The sequence below is a fragment of the Morone saxatilis genome, unplaced genomic scaffold (assembly GCF_004916995.1).
Source record: "Morone saxatilis isolate NCDOM2014 unplaced genomic scaffold, NCSU_SB_2.0 Contig8, whole genome shotgun sequence".
In the NCBI taxonomy this organism is placed as follows: domain Eukaryota; kingdom Metazoa; phylum Chordata; class Actinopteri; family Moronidae; genus Morone; species Morone saxatilis.
Window position 1 is genome coordinate 25,012,940 of NW_023340257.1, and position 22,115 is coordinate 25,035,054.

Below are 22,115 nucleotides of genomic sequence, written 5' to 3' on the forward strand. Positions count from 1 at the left end.
GGTGGTCTACTACAGGTGGTCTACATGTGGTTATTGACTGTGTTGCATGTGAGTTACAGTAGCTCGCCCTCAGTTTTAATCTCTCACAATGCTGGTTGTGTTGTTGCCCATTAGGAGAATCTGCATTGTCCTGTCGTTAGTAATGGGAGACGAGCAGTGAGCCTGCTGATGACCTTCAGCTAAAGGTCACAGCTGTTTAATGCCAGTACGCTGCCGAATGCTCAATGGGCCGAAATAAGCCAGTTGGGTGGTAATTTATTGGCTGAACTACAAACACATACAAAGCGTTTTTATTAGGATGATTTGAGGTTTGCAGATATTATAATGTCATTGTTTTATAAGCTGTCTGTCAGTGAATTATATATATATTGGGTTTAAATAGTTTTACTCAGGAAAACACACCCAATACTGGATTCTAGGCTTCTTTAAATGCTGATCAAGTTTTTGAAATGTCGACAACGTGTATTTTTACATGTGTCAGTGGATATTTAAAAAATGAAGACAGTACTTTGGTGTTTTCCAAAGTTTACTGTCTATGCTTCCCTGTGCGCACGTGTAGTTTGTTTTACATACACCGTTTGGAAGTTTTTACATTTGAATATTTCCCTCAGTCCTTCCTGCTAACCCTCCTCTCTTTCCTGCTTCCTCCCTGCAGGTCTGATGCTCGGCCGCAGCTGCCTCAGCCGCCATCATGTTCACCAAAAAGAAGAAGTCTCGTATCCAGATCTCCGCTCCGTCTAACTTTGAGCATCGTGTACATACAGACTTTGACGAGCAGGAGCAGAAGTTTGTCGGGTTGCCGCGGCAATGGCAGTCGCTCATCGAAGACACCGCCAAAAGGCCCAAACCCTTCATCGATGTGACTGTCATCACTACTGTAGAGCCACGCAAGGTAGGATGAACATAATTCATACAGTATAAAGAACACCATCATCTGCATAAAATCCAACTTTTCCCTCATCCTGTCGTCCACTATTTTTTATTTTATTTCTCAAAATCTCCAGACTATTGTGCGTGGCAGCAAGCTCGGAGTGGACGGCTCTCTGACGTGGCTGCTGGATGAGTTTGACACCATGTCTGTGACTCGCTCCAACTCCCTGCGACGAGGCAGCCCTCCCCCCCAGCCCCGCAAGGACTCTACGTCTTCAGGAGGAGGAGGGCAGGAGAATGGAGATCCTCACCACAGACACTACTCTCACCCAGACAGACAAGACCGGTAAGGAGTTGAACTGCACCTCCAGGGGGATTAAAAGCACAGGTTCTTAATTAAAATAAGATTTGAAGCGCTTGATGATTCTGTATTTGCTGTCTGCTTGTTTCTTCAGCAGCAGCATGTTGCGCAGATCTTGTGGCATCATAATTTTACCCACAAGAACAGGAATTTTGTCAATACTATAAGCCAATGAGCTGCTGTACTGATCTTTGGATTGCTCTGCTTCTCAGAGACAGACCCAGACCAGACCACCACAGTGAAGGAGATCCCCGCCAGGGTCAGCGTGCGGTCCGTCCTCCTCAGTCAGATGACGGAGTCCAGGGTCGGCCCCAGCAGCAGCCCCGGGGCCAAGAGCCAAGTCGGGCCCACAAGGACAGGCCAGGCTCCGGCCCTCCTCCTCCTCCCCCTCACAGAGACAGAGCGCATCGGGACCGGGGCCGGGACCGGGACCAGGTAGGGACTGAAGTTGAACCCTAGACCCAGCCCCTCATCTTCATACTTACTCATAGTAAAGTCATAGGACTCACAGGGCTCTTTCCTGCAGTCTTATCCTTGTGTGTATTTACCTCTTCACTTATTAGTGATTAAGTTAGTTGGTTTAACGTTTTGTGTACATCAGCCTTTGATGTTTCCAATCCATGTACATTCAGGGCTGTCCAAGTTATTAATAAAAGATCTTGGATCAACGTTATCAGACAACAGAGAAAGGGAAGCCTTGCATACTTCCCAGTAATCTCTCCATCTCTCACCTAAACTCTGCGTCTCTTCAGGAGAAGGTGGTTCACAGGGATCAACCCAGTGACCACAGGCCAAAGTCCAGCTACGTGCCACGGGATGGCAGCCCTCAGTCTCCGAGGGACAAGAGGCCTCTCTCTGGGCCCAACATCTGCACCCCAAACCTGCCAGTAACGGACGGGGTGATGAAGACTGCCCAGCAGACAACACGGCCATTTAACACCTACCCAAGGACAGACAGTGAGGGTGGACGCAGTCCCACAGGACAGGTAGGGACGGCATGAACACAAAGACAGACAGGAAGAAAGACTGCTGTTTCCAGCCAGGACAGGTACAAGGAGAAACAGCAGCCCTGAGGGAAACTATTGACTGAGAGAAAACAGCAGACAGGTGCAAATTGAGCCACTGGCTGATGAATGATAGCTCTTATCACCTTGCTGTTCTGTGTTCTTTGGGTCAGATTCAGCCGCTTCTGTCCTGGTATTTCGCTCCTGAAAGCTGTTAGTGATGATGGCGTGATATGTCTCAATGCTGTTCAAGTTCATCACATTCATACTACCGAATCTGTCCCTTTTTTGTTTTGTCTGTATTACACCTCACAGGCAATTTTACAAATCAATGAACAGGACTGCTTCATGGCATTACTGGATTTTAAAATGTTTTCTGCATCTATGTGATACCCACCTTGTTTTACCAGGCATTTCAGTTTCTAGAAAAGGCAAAAACATTTATTTGGGGTAATAAACCCTTTCCTTGTTGATTCCAAAGCAGTATATAACAACATATATTGATATTGTGAAATAGAATTACATATTAAGTGACAGAGGATTAAATCCATATCGCCCCCACCTACTATTTAAATGTGGTATCCATAATTTATTAACATTTAACTTTATACTTGCTGTATGTTTGTGATAACGCTCTCCTCTCTGTTTCTTCAAGCCGGGTCGACACCATGAATCCTCCCCTCAAAACGGCCCCTCCGGCGGCTCTGCCCGAGGGTCCTCTGGCTCCAAGCCCCCTGTAAGCCACCCTCACCCTCATCACACTTCCCACCCCAGCCTGTCCCCTGAGGCCACCCAGCACCCACACACCCCTCACCCCAACGTTCCAGCCCCGCGGCCCCCTGTGCCCTCTGGGCCCCCGGCATCAAGTGCTCCGACTCAGGGCCGCTCTCCGCAGAGGGAGCCCCAGAGGGTTTCCCATGAGCAGTTCAGAGCGGCGCTACAGATGGTGGTAGATCCTGGCGATCCGCGTACCTACCTGGACCACTACATTAAGATAGGAGAAGGGTCCACGGGCATCGTGTGTATCGCCACAGTGAAGACCACCGGGAAACTGGTCGCTGTGAAGAAGATGGACCTGAGGAAACAACAGCGCAGAGAACTCCTCTTCAACGAGGTAACAGTTCACGATGGAGTGAATACAGTGTAGACGCTGTGATTCACTGTAAGGGCTAATACAACACAAGACCGTGATACCTAATGTTGTCAGGTGGTATTTTATCTTCCTTGGTATTACTTTATGTTTGCCTTGTCACAAATAACTAATAATTAGACTAGTTACCCTGAATGTGTACCACTGACGTTTGATGTGTATGTTTTTATGTAATTAAATGTCTTTTAAGTTATTTTTCTGTGATATTTTGGTTAGAACAACACTGTAAAAGAGGTTTTCTTTTATCCCACTGAGACATTTTAATTTGAATACACTCAGGGGCCACTTTATTAGGTATACCGGTACAATTGAATGCAGTTCAGTACAACAGCTCGACCATCATTTACCTTTACAAAGTTTATAATGTTTTGTTGTGGAAATTTGTAAATTCAACTGTGGGTCACAGTTATTGAGGTTACAGTTAAAGGTGCAGTTGTACTGGACCAATGTTTTTGTCTTCTTTATTTACATATATAAGGAACATAATGGTATGACCTCAATGTTAAAACATATAATTAACACCCCTGTGGCAGAGGTATTTACTGTGATACACTGTCTAACGAGATGACCGACTGAACAGAACAATGTTCTTCCTCTTGTTTTTATAAATATTCAATTGCATCATCAACCTGCCGTTTTTTTTAAATCTAATGAGTAAACTAACTATACCCTGTCTGTGTGTCCCATCCATCTCTGTGGTGACTGAAGGTGGTAATCATGCGGGACTATCACCATGAGAACGTGGTGGAGATGTACAACAGCTACCTGGTGGGAGACGAGCTCTGGGTCGTCATGGAGTTCCTGGAGGGAGGAGCTCTCACTGACATTGTGACACACACCAGGTGAGAGGGAACTTATGTAGCATCTCCCAACCTTTTTTTAAGGGTTTAACCACTGTGGGCGGATACAAGATCTTGTATTCCGGGTAATCAATATTTCCATGTGATTTAGGGCTTTTTTTTAAAATTTGTAATGAAAACTGTTTTCTTCCATAAGGGGGCAGTGTTACCTAATTTGTTCTGCACAGAGAGACATATCACCATGTCTTGTCATTTCACACAATAGCAAGTTCTTTACTGATTGAAATGTTTGCTTTCCTGATTTCTTCAGCCCTTTTTGTTTGACTATATTTCTCTAAACACAGGCATAATGTTAAAAAGCTTTTTTCTGCTCTGTGTTTGTGGGTGATTCAGAAATGATCACCTCTGACTGTAGAGGGATCTAGAAAGAAACAGCTGGGGAAAAGTGAAACTGACATGTCTCTCTGGTGTCTCTTTCCCTCTCCAGGATGAACGAGGAGCAGATTGCTACAGTGTGTTTGTCTGTCCTGAAGGCCTTGTCTGTCCTCCACACACAGGGTGTGATCCACAGAGACATCAAGAGTGACTCCATCCTCCTCACTCATGATGGCCGGGTATGTAACACATACCTCACACTGCATGTGCTTTATTGCCAGGACACGCAGTTTGTAAAAGGCATTAAGAAGTGACAGAACTGTAAAAAGAGGAGAGTATAGCTTCACAGAAACAAATCAATAATATATTTCACTTTTTAAATTATCAGCAGCGCACATCTTCTTTTTCTTTGTCAAACCACAACACTGGCTGAGGCAGCACTTTTCCTCAGCATAAAAGCATAACGGGAAGCATTTTAACAGCTCATAGCAGGACAAACACTGGTGTCTCTAACAAAATGAGTCAGTGATCTGCTCCATTGAAATGGTCCAGTTGGCCGTTTCATTGAGCCAGTCTGCACATTTAAATTAAATGCAGCAACCATTAATGTTATTGGAAACACTTGTGCTTTTCTGGCAATGACTTGTCAAAATGTGTGCTGTGAAAAAGGCTTCAAGGGTGCCTTTAATGGACAGAGAGGTGCTCTTTGGTCACTCGTCTTCAGAGTTTGTCTCTCAGGATGCACAAACTCTGCACTGCACCTCAGCCACTGAGAGAACTTCACCCAATTTTACAAGAATAAAAGGAAATTGTTGGTTGGAAAAGGGAACTAAAGGCCTCTCTGTTAACCGCTACTGTAGAACTAGGGCAGATGCCAAATCACTTCCTGCCCGTTGACGACCAAGTTTCTGCTTTTTACAGAAAATGAAACTAACAAGGTTGCATAGCAAAACCAGGACGAAAGGAACTCTTCTGGTGTGTCACAGCTAGCAAACAGTACATATACACGGCCTGGTGCTGTTACTGGCTCTCTGTGCAGAATGTATAATGTGTCGTTGTGCTAAGCCGAGGTTTCAGCAGCACTATAACGATGCATCTTGGACAAGGATAATAAGTTAATGTCCTTTGGTGTTTGTCACATTTTTTGAACGATCGGGTGAATTTAAGGGTTTGAAATGAGTAATTTTCAGCCCAGTGCACCATATCCACATTCAGTCAGTCAGCATGTGCAGGTTGAGATCACAGATGTGGTATCTAATTCTGATTCCGCTGTTACCCAACAGCAAACAACTATATAACTATATTAATGACATCCTGAGCAGAGAATGTCTCACTCCTTCCTCGAGCATTGCTTCTCTGTCAACTCTGTCTACTAATCTACATGCAGTCTGTTTCCGCGACTATTTTTGCATCTACCTCAGTGTATTAGGGGTTTTTTCTGACCAGCAAACTTGAATGACGTGCGTTTTATGAACTGGGAGGTAGAATTTGTGTAACGCTTGCACATGTGTTATGGTCGAAGGTCCTGGTGCTCTGTGCGACATCCATTCTGAAAGTCATAAACTACATGAATTCATGGCAGGCGTTTGTCTTCCACTGATTAATTCACATCATTCATATTCTAAATGGTTTCTGATGACGTTAGTCTTAATTAACTCAGCGTTTGTTCCTGTGAACTCAGTTTTTTTTTTTTGGTGAGTTCGTTGTAGCAACATAAACTAAATGTGCAAGTCATACATGCGATGCTAAGATGAGCTAACGTGTAAACCACAACGTCCTTGATGACAGCTGAGGAATGTTTGTGGTTTTGATGTCTTTTATGAGTTGTGGTTTCACCCATCGCCTCGGCCTCCAGCAGTATGCATGGCCAGGCAGGTTCCTACAGTGACACCTAAGTGCTCCGTCTACACTGTTGTTGCTCTGTGAGGCAGAGAAACTGTTTCATGTCGCTCATACTCCTGCTAATGAGCTTCTCCGAGGGCATGTGTGTGTGATCGGTGTCAATCATTTAAAAGTGAATGAAAGAATAATGTGTGCAGTTATCTCTCTGCACCAAAGGGTTTAAATATCTTTAACTAGTCATATAAGAGCAGTGGGGTTTTCTTTTTGTCCTTTTGTGTTCGTAACTCACGTGCATTTATTTCTAAATACTGACATTTCTAATTTTGAAGTTGTGGACATTATTTATAATTTTATCAGAAGTGTTGGGTCAACTTCAAGAAGACCTCAGATCTCGGGTCACACAGGGTTTGGTTTGAGTTGTTGCTTGTGATTTGGTATGGGGAAACAGACTCAGCCGAGCCTGAAGTGTTTCTCGTCAGTGAGGGGGGGTGGTGGGGTGTGAGGGGGGGAGTGTTATCTGAATGCACCTGCGGGTGATATCTGTGAGAATCTCACTTCTTAACAAAGTAGGTCAAGAGACAGTGAATCTCTGTTCTGGTTAACTTTAACTTACTCTCAGCTTTACAGGTAATAATGTTGTCTATAAAGCTCTGGCCATCAGTGTTAGAGCTGTCTGTGTATTTGACCGTTCGTACAAGTGCACCACTTCTCTGAACTGGTTCGTTTCATTTCTCTTTCTGAGCCATCTGAGGGTAGCAGTCGGCCTTGTGGGCAACATCAAAGGCTGGTTCTCTGTCTAGATACCCAACCATGCACAGACATTCTCAGAAAGAAGGCAGCGACTGGTCCACTCGGCTGTTCATGCATAAGAAGGAAGCTGCGCCTCAGATAATCAGATTGAATATTTTTATGCAGCTGAAACTTTATTGAGCTTTGCGTCATCCGTTCATAATCAAAATGGAAATGTACTATACTGAAAGAATGTATAATATAGAATAATATAATATAATATGCACTGTGAGTCAGACGGCCTTCACTTCAGTGCCAGACAGTCCTAAAGACTTTCTTCTTTAGCTCTCTAACAGTTTCAGGGACAGTTTCTGCTTTGACAAGCAGTAAAATGTATAAATGATGTAGATGCATGGAGTTATTGTATTCAACTTCACACACATACTCATGATCACTACGTTGGGTACCTTCTGTGAAAATTAATCTTGACATCTATGTACTTTTATTTATTCGTGGCTGGTTTTGTCTTCAGGTGAAGCTGTCAGACTTTGGCTTCTGTGCTCAGGTGTCTAAGGAAGTGCAGAGAAGGAAGTCTCTGGTTGGAACACCGTACTGGATGGCACCAGAGCTCATATCCAGACTGCCTTATGGACCAGAGGTAATACTCACACGCTGTTTCCCTGAGGATTTTACTGTTGTTTGAGCATCTAAAGAAGTTGACCGTCTCTTCTCACTGTGTCCAGGTGGATATCTGGTCTCTGGGTATCATGGTCATAGAGATGGTTGATGGGGAGCCGCCGTACTTCAACGAGCCGCCACTCAAAGCCATGAAGATGATTCGAGACAACCTGCCTCCCAAACTGAAGAACCTGCACAAGGTACAAAGACAAAAGCTGAGTTTGACAGAGCAGCTTGTGTGAAGTATCATTCATCACATGTGATTATACCATCAAACACACGTCTGGATTCTGTGTTGTTTCCCTTAAACAACACAGTCAGATGTATGGACATTCATTAATTGTTGTTTAATATTGATTATCTGCCGATACCGAGTCCCTGCACACTTAAAGTACATTAAAGTTATTAAAATCAAACCGAGTTACCCGAATGAACTGTCTGTATTCTATTTAGCGTTTATTTATCTTTGCATCTTTTGCGTGAATTACATTAATTAATTACTCTTATTGGCTTTTTGTTTGTGGGAACCTTTGCTGTACTTGCAGTGGGGCGTCGAATCTCCTTTGAGCGGGGGCAGCCCAGTTTCACTTTGAGCTGCGAGGTGCATGAAAGCTTCCTGAGTAAAAACAGCTGTGTGACTGACGTAAAAAAAAACAAAAGATCTTGTCGGGTCAGTAAAGTTCAACATAGCTGATACCGATCAGTTAAAAAATGAGACATTGAGACATTCCTGACATTAATCCTTTGACAGCCTGCAGTTGGTCTTGTTTGTAACAACGCTGGCAGCGAGGAAAGAGTTTGATTACGTTTTCATTATTGCAGAAGTTATTTAGGGTTGAAAAGTGACAGTACTTTAAAGAAGTGTTGAGTAATCAGTTGTGTGTGTTCGCTGTCCAATAATTAAGCTACTGACAGTGAATGTTGTTGGTGTTGGTTTATGTGTCTTGAAATCAGGCTTGGGGAGTAACAGATTACATCCAATAGAGTTATGTAATCCTCACACAAAAAACTATAAAATAAAATAAAATAAAATAAAATAAAATAGGGATTATAAAAAGGATTACAATTTTAAAATCCATTTATGAATAAATAACAATGTACTACCATGCACATGTGCAGTGGACACATTACATTGTGATGATTGGATTAAGTTACTGACTGCATTTATTAACAGGTAATTATTAATTATATCACATTATGTTTTTAAAGTCACCTTTCCAACCCAGTTTAAAGCAGAGTTGCAAAACAAACAAAGGGAAGTCAATTTTAAAAGACAAAAAGAATGATTGTCAGTGTTATTAATGATCCCATTTCTTGATTTTAAAGTCTGACTGATACTAAAATAAATATTTATAAGTTTGTTTCTGCAGCTGGACAACAAACGGATACAGTCAGTAAAGTCTGTGTTTCTGTTTCTGTCACAGAGCCTTCAGTCTAGAAAAGGTTATTTTTAGTCTGCAGTGTCATATATCACTGAACAGGTCTCAATATTGAGTTGATGTAGACATCAGGGGACATTCACTTCAACTATCACTGTTGAACCTCAAATGAAACTGTTATCCGATTTCACAACCAACTGGGTGACTGTGTTCCTGTGGTTTGATTGATTAACATCACTGTCATTTCCCCATTTTGTGCCATAGAGCAATAAACGCTTATTAACCCTTTATTATTATTATTATTATTATTATTATTAAGACCTGACTGACTCTGATGATTTCTCTCCTTCTCCCAGGTCTCCCCTCTGCTCAAGGGCTTCCTGGACAGGATGTTGGTGCGAGACCCGGCTCAAAGGGCCACCGCCAGCGAGCTCCTCAAGCACCCCTTCCTGACGAAGGCAGGTCCACCGTCCTGCATCGTCCCTCTGATGAGGCAGAACAGGATGAGATGAGACATGTGACACTAAGACCTCCAGACACTGGAGGGCGGGCGGGCAGCATGTGCAGGTTCAGATGGAACAGAATACTCCTGCACACAGAGGAAGGGCCCACAGAGGTCAGAGGTCACAGACGAGAGGGTTGCACTGCAGGCAAAACTCTCGGGAAAGTGCTGTGAGCTGCAAAGTGTAAACTGGGTGTGCAGGAGTATTCTATTTTTCTTATGTGAATCACTGAACTGTGGGGAGTGTACTCCCTCAATAAGAGGCAATAAGGCTGTGTTTGTGTTTGTGTGTGTGTGTGTGCGTGTGCGTGTGCGTATGTGTGTAAGCATATGTTGCCAACACTGTTGACGACGGTGTTTAATGGCGCGTACGTGTGTGAGCTCTCTCTTGGGGAGAGAGAAGAGCAGAGACGCCACAACTTGCCTGTTGAGTGATATATTTTTTTTTTGCCGATTTCTTGTAAACATTTTTGTTTTAACTGATGGGGTCCTGACCTGGAAAGATTAAGGACTGAGGCTGTTTTTATTTTTCCATTTGGACCTTACCTGGATTTCAAGTGTGAAGGTGGGTTTTGCACACTAATCGGATGCTTTGAAGGAGCCGTGAGCCCACTGGCTGATTTTAGAGACAGAGCGAGCGACATTTTAATCTCACTATCTGGAAGCCAAACTTTTTCACTACAAGGACTTCTCTCATGGACGGATCCCAGACCCGGACACTAATCCTCGCCACGCCCAGAACTTACTACTGAGAGAGGAAATCTCTTTTTGGGACTCTTATTTTGTAGCCAAATAAATACTAGCTTCCTGTTGTAAACAAGCAGACATACACTACGTCGAAAGGTAAACACTGGAGTTGTGGTTTTTTTTAACAGATGAATTTTTCTCTTATTTCCTTTTTTATTTTCCTGTGTAAGTACAATGAACATAGAGAGATATATATCAGTTTTGATGTTTTACTATCTCTATTTTGTGATTGTTTTATTATTATTATGATTTCCTGGTTTATTTTAGAGAGAGATGTGATCATTTTTTGAAGCACTGTCGAGGAGAGATAGAAGCTGCACTCCCGTTTGATTCCAGCACGAAGATAAATAGACACTAGACATTTTATTTTGGTTTCTTTTTTTAGACCCGACCAAGTAGAAGTTTTGGACTTTTAACGTCAGTGGTCAAGATGTCACTCGGAGCAGGAAAGGTTTTACAGAAGCGTTAAAAGCAGAGAGAAATGAAGAATACACCCCCTTAAAATGTAATGAGTATGATAGATCCTACCCCTGTTGTAGCTTTTACTCTTTTTCTCTTTAGAAGAGTTGGCTTTCCCCCCACCCTCTTTTTTTAATTTTTTTTTTTTACCTTCGTTAACTATGTCCGCTGATTAATGGTCGAAAATGAACATGAGCTACTTTTTAGGCAACCAAGTTATTTTTAGTCGGTGGTAAATGTCCGCTTCCTTACGTCATCAACACAGTGGCTGCTGCTGATGTGCAGGAGTGTTCGTATCATGTTGAATCGATTAATGTTTGATTGCCTAGTTAATGCATCTGCCACGGCGCTCCTGCGTCCACCTCATCGTGTGGGACGTGTGACATTAGCAAACAGTAGTCTTTGTCATCTGGTGAGAACCTTATTTATAAATCCTAGTCAGAATCACACGCAGAAAGGAGTGTGACAGATCAGCAAGAGGAGCTGCTTTGTTTGGATTAATATCTCCAATGAATAGCGTCTGTCATGCTCCTAATGTGTGTGCGCGTGTGTGAGAACTGTTTTTAGTGTTGACATTTAAGTCTGAATGCATGTGTGTTCTGTGAAAGTGGCCCATTAGACAGAAAGATAACAGAAGTACTTAGAAAGCAGGAAACACTTTAGTGAAGAACAGCTGCTGTTAATGTACACACGCATTCATGAGCTAAAAAAAAAAACATGAGACCTGTGTCAACTTGTTCTGGATGTCACTGAGGGACAATAAAGGCCTCAGTTAATTTTCTAATAGAAAAAGCTCCCAAATGATCATCAACAGTGTAAAAACTTAAACATGAAAACGTGTATTTTTTTTTTTAGATTCTGTTGATTGACAGACATCTGACTGGAAACCGCTTCCATGATAAAAGTTAATTACAAAGTACAAAGTATATGAGGCTTTTTCACGTCAACACAGATCAGTCATTTAAAAATAAGGATAAAATAAACTCCTCTGATTGTCCCCTCCGCCAGACATCACCCAGCAGGCTGAATGAAACCGTGGAGAATTAATTACAGTTCAGTTTGGCCCAGGTCTTGTTATTATCCACCCACTTCTGCCCTGATGTTCCTCAAGCTGGAATCGGAGGCGTCTTTATCAGCAGACAGCGGTGGTTTCACACTGTTTCTTTTGGCGATGAGCAGTCATTTATGCAGAAGATGAAATTAAAGATAAGGCCGTTACTAATTCATGCCTCTCAAGGTAACACGACACAGAGATGCACATAAACACGGCCTGCAGACACATTCCCCTCTCTATGCCAAGGCTGCTGTTTCCATTCCTTCTATGTCTTCCAGTTCAGCTGCTGCAGAAAGCCTCCTCATCAGACGAGAGCTCATTCAACAAGCCTTTTTCACAACAAGTTTTAAATAGAGCTCAGAATACTTCCCACTAATGTCATGCTCTGAGAATGAACGCAGAGAAACATTTTCTCACACTTTGAGGAGTTTGCTGTTCTCTTATGTATTTTTCTACATACATATACAGTATATTAATCTAAATACACTGCTACTAATACTATACTGCCGCTGTAGGTGCACTGTACTCCAGCTCTCCTGATACAGTGAAGAATCAACGACTGAGGCCTTTTTTTATGAAAAGTAGCAGCACAGAGGAGGAAGTAGGTTTTATTCCAAGCTGTTTGTTTTTTCTAACAATGTTGATAATACCTGCAAAGCACAGCGAGTTACGGTTTAAAGAGAATGATGTGAGCAGTGACTGAAGCTCACTGTTATTCTGTGTATTAATGCTGCGTAGCTGCTTTTCTTGGAAGATCACTAACTACCGCATAAAGCAGCATTATCCACCAGGGTGTTTGTCACTGCGGTTACTGAGGTGATGCTGGCTCCATTAGGGCTGCACCGTAAACAGGGAAAATACTTCCTTCCAGGCATCAGTGTCTGTAACGTCAGGCTGTAGTCATGTTTTCAAGTAGCTGAACTCTGTTGTCTCTGGACTCAGTGGACTCATATAACACAATTAAGATTTCCCGCATGCTGTTTTAGTATCGGTGTGAGCAGAGAAAATGTAGTTTCCTTTTTCCTAGGAACATGTATCATCGTCTTTACGTGCCCGGGCTGGAGGAGCTTCAGAACTATTTTGTTTTGACTTCAGGTTTGAACGTAGGTTAATCGTAATCTTTGTCCCGGATACAAAACATTCACACGGATGAAATTTCTGGGATGACTCACAGGTTATGAAATGTGTTGTCATGTTTCATGTTTATACCTTATAATCAGAGACACGATGGCTGAGCTGAAAGAAACGATAGACTAAATGACAATCAGCTGTAGTTCGAGTGGATGAAACACTTTCTGTTTTGAGTGTGTTTTCTTCAGAATCTCATTTGAATATCCCACTTCTTTTAAATCTATTTTGGTTCATCACTTACTTACTATGCTTTAAATAAAACAGCTGTTGACTACAAATAGACTTTATAATGAAAGGGGAGGACCTGCCTCCTGCTAAATGCTGGTAAATGTAATGTGATTTGTTTCTTGCTGTTACTGTTTGAGAGGCCCTTTGGTGGCTGGCTAATGGGATTTATACATTTGACAGTATTGGGACCAGTGATAGGAAAAGATAATAATCTGAGATTCTGCGAATCAGTAATATTATTATGAGAAAAAAGTCAAAGAGAAAAAGTCCCAACAGAGTAAAAGTAGGCTGCTTTGAGGGCAAAGTGTTGTTATGATTAAATTAATTGGATTACGTACATGTTCCATTTCCTGAAAGTCTAAACTACAGACTACAGTCTTTACTTGTGTTTGGACTTTGCCTGCTGTGTCTGTTTATTGACTCATACATCATTTCCCCGAACTTGTTTCATCTGAATATCCTAAAACCTGCGATAAATGATTTATTTTCCTAATAGTGGCCCTGAATACTCTGTTGTCCCTCATCCTACCTGTAAACAAACACTCTCTCTATGTTATTACAGACTATTGTTGTTCATGTTGAGCCTCATCCCAACTTTTATCAGTTTTCCTTTTGATTTACAATGTGAAAATCCAAAATCTGTTCACTCTACCGGTGGACTGATGTTGATTATGAGGTAGACTGTAACTACATTGTTATCAAATCTACTGCTGTGTGTGTGTGTGTGTGTGTGTGTGGGACTTCTGCGAGGGTATGTTTGTATGCATATTCATGAGTTCATGCCTTAACATTTACAATCACTACTCGACGGATAATAAGTCTGACTTGACACTACAACTGTTGGAGAGGATGAAAGGAGACTTCAGTGACTCTCGTCTCTTCTCACCTTAAAAAGTCTTTAAGTAACTTTGATGTCGTTTTTGTGCCAAGTACTGTTTGCATCTTTTGGCTGATGCGTTAAAAAGTGACAGCTCTCATTAACATTCCTGACAGTTTCCAAATTGCTGAGACCACTTTCAGATTGAGGGTTTTTTCAGGGTGACTTTTTATCTAAAAAAACGTGGTTACTGAGTGCCTCAAAGTCGGCGCTCTTCTCACCTCAGTTGAGTTTTGCAAAGGGATTTTTCCAGAAGCAAGGACAGCTGGGATTCGTTTCTGTTCAGTACCTCCCTGCTTCACACCGCAGAGCTTCCAAAAGATTTCTGTTGATTTCTGTATTAGTCGCCAATGAGCAGCTCCTGTGCTGCTGTTCAGGGTTTAGTGCCTTGCTTAGGGGCATCTTGACAGACATGTTTTGAGGATTGTCCTGTTAACTGAGTAGTCTTGTTTCTTGGAAAAAAAAAACAACCCTTGTTGAGTGAACCACTACTGACCAACCAGCCTACTCTATAAAATATGTGACAAAAAGAAACTGAATTCTTTCTCTCATCAACTCGCCTCTTGTGTAAAAGCTGATTTTTGTTGATCTGTTGCAGTATTGACATGTTTTTGTCAAACATCGGATTCAAACAACTGTTCCTGCACCATCTTGTCTTTGTAAACTTCACTGGTATTGTAAAAAAAAAAAACAGACTTCACTTTGCAAATTTTACTTTTTTTTTTTTTTTGCAAATACAGATTTTGTAAAAGTCAACCATGACGTCTGTTTTCTGTTCTGTTCTGTTCTCAAATGAAGCCAGTAAAGTGCCAAAACTGCAGTTCCTCGAACGGCCACTCAAGGCAGGCTACAGAAGCGTCCTAACAATGTTTACAGCCTGATACAAACAAATAGTTTTGGTCTCCATTGTTAAATTCCCTGCTCATGACAACTCAGTCATTACAATAACATCAAGGCTTAAAGTTCTGCATTATTAATGGGCGTGGTCGCTCTGGTCTGGTCAGGTGTGTGCTGTCGTAGGGTTTCAGTAACCAGACTTCTTTCAGCCGCCTCAGCTCCACCCACGATCCACGTCTCTGCCCGTGTTTGGATCGACCAGGAGGAGATGGCAACAGGCCGAGCTCGACCACACTGAGCTCATCGGCTCTTCAGGAACCTGTGGGTGACGTCACACAGACTGCGTCCATTTGTGTTTATGCCGTCTATGGCAGCTTTAATGCATCTTTAATCTGAGCCAGAGGGAAAGGCTGTGTTGTAAATCAGAAGGGTTTAATCTCTGTATGGTGGCCTTTCAGCTGTGAATGTTAACATGTATACAGTGAGCGTTGGATATTATCCTGGTAGCAGCATGTCAACATGAATACATTTCAGCACATGTTAAATATTACCTTGTATTTCACAACGACACCGGGCACTCCCACCTCCCTGATGTGCCGCACGTCGCTCGCTGGCACTAAATGTTCTTGTTTGTCTGAATTGTGAATCGCAGCAGCAGAACAGTTGCATATGAACATAAATCATGTTGGGAAATGTGTTTCTCTGATTGCTTAAATGTCTTTGTGTTGTTAATTCATCACAATTATTCTGTGTATAAAAAATTCAACTAAATACTTATTATTCTGTTAGACTAGACCAGGAACCTTTTAAGTGACGTATTTTATGGATATTTTATATTATATTCAATACATAACAATAACAATATAAACTGTACAATTAACTCACATAGTGAACACAGCAACTGCAGGAAGTTTGAGCAAATTATTTCCTGTGAATATTGCATCAGAGATCAGTTTTCCTGATAAGTTTTTACTTTTTATACAACTCTTTCTCTCTGTATTAGTATTTTATTTTAATTTTAACAATCATATTTACTTATTAGGCTTGTTTTTTGAGATGTGCCGTGTTTTCGTCTCCCTGTGTGTGTGAGTTTATATCTTAAATAATAACTTTAATCTTTAAAAACAGCAATTTCATTTAGTTTTCTTAACAGAAATGAATGAAAATATCCATCACTGGGGGTCGGGACACCCTGGGTGGGAACCAGTGGACTACACTGGTCTCTCTGCCTTGTACAGACGTTGTACAATAACCCAAACTGATACACACGAGCTGCTTTATTGCTCATAAAATAATTACATTCTGTTCTTGAAGCAAACCCACCTTCCTTCCTTTAGAAATATAGATTATAAATTATAGATATAGATCAGTAACTGTGGCTGCCAAGGCCTTAACAAACTTAACACTGTTGGATGAGGATATGTGATAAATAAGCCTCAGATCTGCATCAGATATTGTGATGAGCTCTAAATTGAAAAACATCCCTCAAGTTTGACTCATTGCTTGTCTGAGAGCGTTTTCACATGCTTGCCTGATGAGCTGATACTGTAGACCAGCTAACAGTAGAAACCCTGAAGAAACTCTGTTGTATTACAGCAGCAGGCAGAGTCAGCGCCGTTGTATTTTTAGCACTTCCGTCAAGTCGCCCATCAGTCGAAGTAACTAAGCAGCAAGTTGCAACTCTGCAGGCTGCAACTCTTCAGCTTTTACTGTAAACAGTCAGCCAAAAGGGTGGGCCCCTCCAAACAATGACAGCTATTATAGACCACAGGACAGCTGTGTTTGTGGTGTGTGTGTGTGTGCGTGTGTGTGCGTGTGTGTTTTTTTTTAGACCTCACCAGCTCAGAAAATAAAGGATATTTTCAGGTTTTTCATTTCATTAGTGGCTAATTTAAGATGTGCATTCAATCTGGCACTTAATAAATACAGAATATAGATTTTATTGCTTATATTTTATTGATTGTCAAAGAGAAAATGATGTTGGTGCAAACATGAAAGTAGGCCACCACTTACTTGCCAGTGCAGAAACAATACCGCAAACGATAAAACACACAAAACAGGAGAACAAACAACTCCCTAAAATTAAATGTATCAGTAAAAAGTAAAGTTAGACTGTAAGTAATGATGAGTGTAATGCAGAGATAATTAAAGTGAGTGATGTTTATGTTATTGCGCCACCACACTGCGATGGTGAAGGCGAGAACAGCAACAGCAGTATCTTTATTAAAGTGTTTTAGGTTTAAAATTTTAGTTTAAATTCAGTTTTAAAGCTGTTTTTTATGGTTGGGGGAGATTTAATTGCCTTTAATCGATAGTGAGGGGAGACAGAGGGTCACATGTTGGACTCTAACCCGAGCCACTGTGGTACGTCCCATTAAAGTGAATTAGTGACGAACCTTTCATGTAATTTTACACACAATCCGTAATGAAGCAGATACAGAAGAATAAAAAAATGCTAAATTTCACATGTGTTATTAAAGGACCAGTGTAAGATTTAGTGGCAGCTGCAACCAGCTGAATACAGCTCGTGCAGGACAAACTACAGTGAAAAAGGCCCTATCTAAAGCCTGTGTTTGGTTTGTCCCTTCTGGGCTACTGTAGATAGAAGACCAATGAAGGCAGCAACCAGAGCCAGAGTAGGATTTATAATTTAACTGTAGATACAAACAGCTGTAAGATAACAACAACACAATGATTCCTATATTCAGGTGATTATTAGGAGACTAAGACTGGTTTTAATTCAACCAAACTTATATTATTTATCTTTAAATTGCACATGTACAGTTTTGTTTTTTAGTCAAGCTATATATTGCATATAGTGTATATATTTTTCATTTATAGTTTTATATGTTATATATATATTTTGTGTTGTTGTTATCTATGTACACTGTGCTCTCTTTTTATTGCACGTTATTCCCCAATGCTGCTGTGTGTAACTTGAATGTCTCCACGGGGAAATTAAAAAGGTTTATCTTATCTTACGGTTAACATCTACACCTGCATCACGTGCAAGCCGCTGCATGTGGCTCTACTATTAGATTTATAGAATGATAAAACGGTCCAATTAAAACTTTAGCACGAAAAATGTGTTTTTAACACATTAATTTGTTCATTCTATATATCATTGTGTCCCAGTTTGCCTTTTCTGAATTTTTTTTTTTTTCTTTCTTTTTTTTTTCTTTGGGCTGAGTTGTGTTGTATTGTGTTGTGGTGTGTGTAGAGAGGAACTAAATGTTAAAAGGTGTCACGTGTTCCTGTGGTGTGTTATTACCAGAAATGACATGCCCACACGTGGGCGGGGCTTGTCGGCCGGGCAGCCAATAGGAAGCCTGGGTGTGTGTGTCAAACACAGCTGATCGATGAGTCAGGGCGACAGCAGCCGAGAAGCTCCCACTTGTTGCTGAGCAGGAGCCGCGATCGGTCAGCTGACGGCGGAGGTCTGCTCCATCTTCACTTTACCATCCTCACATCTGTCCGTAGACCTGCACCCGGAGTCTCTGCACCCCCCCACCCCAGCCCGGCTCCTGTCTCACCCCTCCTGTCTCACCCCCGCAGCCCGAACCAGCCGCCCCCGCTCAGGATCGCACCGCTGCTGCCTGTCTTACGGCTCTCAGGTGAGACATTTTAGGTGTTTCTAACTTTGCCTCCCGGCGGCTGCAGCTGATCGTCAGGAGCTGCGATTATAATCGATATTATCGCCTATAGATTGATCTGATTCACTGTGGGCAAAACAAGAGCCGCGTTTTTTTCTCTGTTTATCTCATAAAGTCGGATGAATTCTTCTAATTCTTGTTGTTTGACTTCACACATTATTGATTATTGATGTTACAGTGATTCACCCGCAATAAAGGCCCGATAGCTAATAATCGATTATTATCACGAAGCTGATGTTGCTCAGTAACGAAGGATGAGCTGTTACTATAGGGACCATCAACCGTCCTTTAAAGCGGGTTGAGGGTTTACTCAGCGGGTCTCTGTCTGTTTTAATGCTATATGGGAGTTTATTTACACTAGAGCTGAAACTATTGGTTAATAATCAATTAGTCGATCGATTTTCTCCAGCAAAAGCACCAATCAACCCTCAATCCAGCGTCTCCAATGTGCTTTTATCTCTTTTATATTGTTGTAATGAAACTGAAAACAGAGATTTTATCAGTTCAGGTGTATAAAGTGTGTGTGTGTGTGTGTGCTGATGTTGGTGTTCTGTTTGTTGCTGTGTATGCTGTGATGTGGGTGCGACGCGGAGGAGGGAGAGAGACACACCTGCCCTGTGACTCTACCTTACCTCAAATGGCACCACTTGACTCACAGATAAGACTGAAGTATGATGGCTTGTTCTCCATAGCAACACCTGGCTGACTTTTTAAAGAGCAATTCAATTCAATACAGCTTTATTAATCACTGTGAGGAGGGGGCATTGAATGCAGCAGGTACACACACTTAAAAGGCTGTGAGGGAGTTATCAGTGTGTGATTCACCTGCAGGAAGGTGTAATCTGAGCTTTGTTGTTTTACATTTACGTCTTTGTACATCATTGAACCGCCGGTGATCCAAAAATAAACTGATGCTTCTTCTTTCATTCATAGTCTTTTAGTGTTTCTCAGACTTTGTAACTTAAATAGCTTAAAGTTTAACCAGCATTTACTTTGAAGTGCTGATAAAGTCATAAAAGCATTTATGTCTGTGTGTTACCACATTGTAACACCCCACTGTGTGTTCAGTAATGCAGCATAAGCACTTCCAGTTCTGTGTTCAGTGTGTGTATTGTGTACACTGGTTGTTCAAAGCAATGCAGACCCTGACCGCCCAGGGGACCAGACCCAGCACCTCCACTTTAAAGCAAACCCACCTCATATTACATTAAATATAGTCAAGAGGAAGTTTAAATATTTGTTGAGGTTTTGGTTTACTTCCTAATTGTGTAAAAATAAAAGATGTTATTGTGAAATATACAGAGCGCTTCCACAGGGCTTTGACTGACAGGGTTTCTGGAGGTTTCAGGGGGGGAGAAGAGGACTTTATAGGCACCCTGGGGTGTGAGAGTCCACAGTAATCCACTCAAGGGTTTTAAGGAGTTTATTCTCACTATAATTAGTTAGTTAATTAATTGATTAGTTGATGGAGAGATCAATAATCTGCGACTGTTTGTCATTTTCCACGAAAAGCACCAAATATAATCTGGTTTAAAATAGTAAAAAATCATATTTTTTCCTTTTTAAATGCTTTTTTCCATTTCTTCTCACCTTTATTGTAGGAATGTGTTGAAGTGTTGAGCCTTTGCTTGCTGTTTCTTATGTTTCAGGTTAAGTTCTGAAATATCAAGATGATTAAATGTTGTTTTTGAGCTGTTAAAAAGGGTCTCTGAACAGTTGTGGTACACTTGTGTGTCATAACGAGATGTGAAACAATAGGGTGTTATTTATTATCACATGTTTTTGCTTTAATACAAGAGAAGATAACTCAGACTGAACTTTAATTCAGGGTATTCACCTGCTTGTTGCAGAAATACTGTAAAGCAGCAGAGCAGAAAGAGCAAAGTTCAACATGGCTGAGCGGGAGTCACCTCCGCAGCTACTGATCAACCAGACTGTCTGATGTGGTTCAGTGGGTGAAGACACTCAACCCCTATACCTACTACGAGCCAACTGTAACTGAGACAAAGTGGATTTCCAGTGGTCATCCTCATGATTCAGCTGTTAGGTCTGTGTTTCATTCTCAGAGATTAAGGTGATGCAAGCGCTTCCTGGAGTTTTTCCTGGAAATTTTCCTCCTGTGGAAGTTCCTGTAGGTGCTGTTTGTGCTATCATCGCTCCCTGCTAACCACCCAGCTCTTCCTCTGTTTGCGCCAAACAAAAAACGCTGTTGTGGCTGGAAACGCATCACTTCCTGTGTGCCAGAAGATATTTCCAAGAAAGAGCTACCAGTCACGCAGTGTTTACAGCAGTGAAGGTTGCTTTACATCATTTAACGCAAACGTAATGTGGCATTTTCCTTCATCTGAACCAAGAGTGTGTACACATAACCAGGGTGGGTTTCCACTCAATCCAGAGTCAGTCGAACACATCATCAGTGACCTTTTCAGGGGCGGATCTGGAGAATAATTCATGGGGTGGCGAGAGGGTGGCAAGGAGACTTTTAAGAAATGTGTCATATATCAATATTTGCTTGGAAAAGGCCCCAAATGGAGGTATTTAACTTAAAAACATTACAGTTATTGGCCTTTTATGAAGACTGAAATAGAATTGGCATTAAATCAATAAATTGTTTTATTTCCAAATACATAAGTCTATCACATAGTCCAAAATGTGTCTATTACAGTTAATTTCAGTTTCTAACACATTAATTTATAAAGTAATGTATTCAATTTGGCAGCATTTGACAATTAACTGTCAACCATTCGACATTTTACTCATAAAAAGGAAGTTTATGAGTTCAGTTTAGGAAAACGCAACCAACGCCTGCTGTTTCCTTTCTTCACCTTAAATCCACCAAGGCCATGCAGAGAGGTGTTGTTGATCGTGACCAGATAACAAAAGCTCTGAGACACAGACAGAGCGAAACCTGCTCCAGGAATTGTTTTCCTTTATCAGAAACTCAAAGTGCAGCTGCAGCAGAGGAGGATATCCAGTCCCCTGGAGTGTGAAGTCACCTGTAGTGAAGCTGTCAGTCATATTCTGTGCAGCCTTCAGTCTCCTGCAACAAAGCAGAGCAGAGATTGTGCCAGCTGACACTAAAATCAGTGGGAACACTGACATTTAAGACATTTTTAGAGGGATGTTTGTAGTGATTCTGATTGTTGATGCATCACTTGTTGTTCATACGCTCGTGAAAATGCGGTCTGAGTGAAGCCAGGCCAGTTACTTCATTCACAGGCCTGTTACGTTATGTAATGTCAGTTTTAAATAAACGTGCAGTTATCAAACGAAAAGGATTTAATTTAAAAAGAATTTTCTGTTGTCACAATTATTGTGGAGCCGCACAAACATTACAGCAGAAGTTATAATATCACAGAGGGCCGTGATGACTAAGATGCAGATCTCCCACGCAAATTGTGGTCACATAAGATGGAGCAGTGAATGTGTGTGTGTGTGT

General features: G+C 41.6%; 2 protein-coding genes across 3 annotated transcripts in view; both read left to right on the forward strand.

The window, feature by feature from the left end:
- Nucleotides 1-14,653, forward strand: part of pak4 (p21 protein (Cdc42/Rac)-activated kinase 4) — a 22,191-nt gene extending 7,538 nt beyond the window's left edge. The window contains exons 2-11 of the mRNA XM_035679750.1: nt 656-892; nt 1,005-1,216; nt 1,444-1,666; nt 1,984-2,217; nt 2,891-3,349; nt 4,094-4,227; nt 4,673-4,799; nt 7,664-7,789; nt 7,875-8,009; nt 9,545-14,653. Coding sequence (XP_035535643.1) covers nt 692-892; nt 1,005-1,216; nt 1,444-1,666; nt 1,984-2,217; nt 2,891-3,349; nt 4,094-4,227; nt 4,673-4,799; nt 7,664-7,789; nt 7,875-8,009; nt 9,545-9,700 — 2,007 coding nt within the window. The 5' untranslated portion in view covers nt 656-691 and the 3' untranslated portion in view covers nt 9,701-14,653. The remainder of the gene's footprint in view (nt 1-655; nt 893-1,004; nt 1,217-1,443; nt 1,667-1,983; nt 2,218-2,890; nt 3,350-4,093; nt 4,228-4,672; nt 4,800-7,663; nt 7,790-7,874; nt 8,010-9,544) is intronic.
- Nucleotides 14,654-18,391: 3,738 nt separating this feature from the next.
- Nucleotides 18,392-22,115, forward strand: part of zgc:152863 (uncharacterized protein LOC562658 homolog) — a 15,333-nt gene continuing 11,609 nt past the window's right edge. Inside the window, exon 1 of one of the 2 annotated variants that reach the window (XM_035680738.1) lies at nt 18,392-18,637. The gene's annotated coding sequence lies outside the window, so the exon portion shown is untranslated. The remainder of the gene's footprint in view (nt 18,638-22,115) is intronic. The other variant, XM_035680739.1, reaches the window with a different exon arrangement.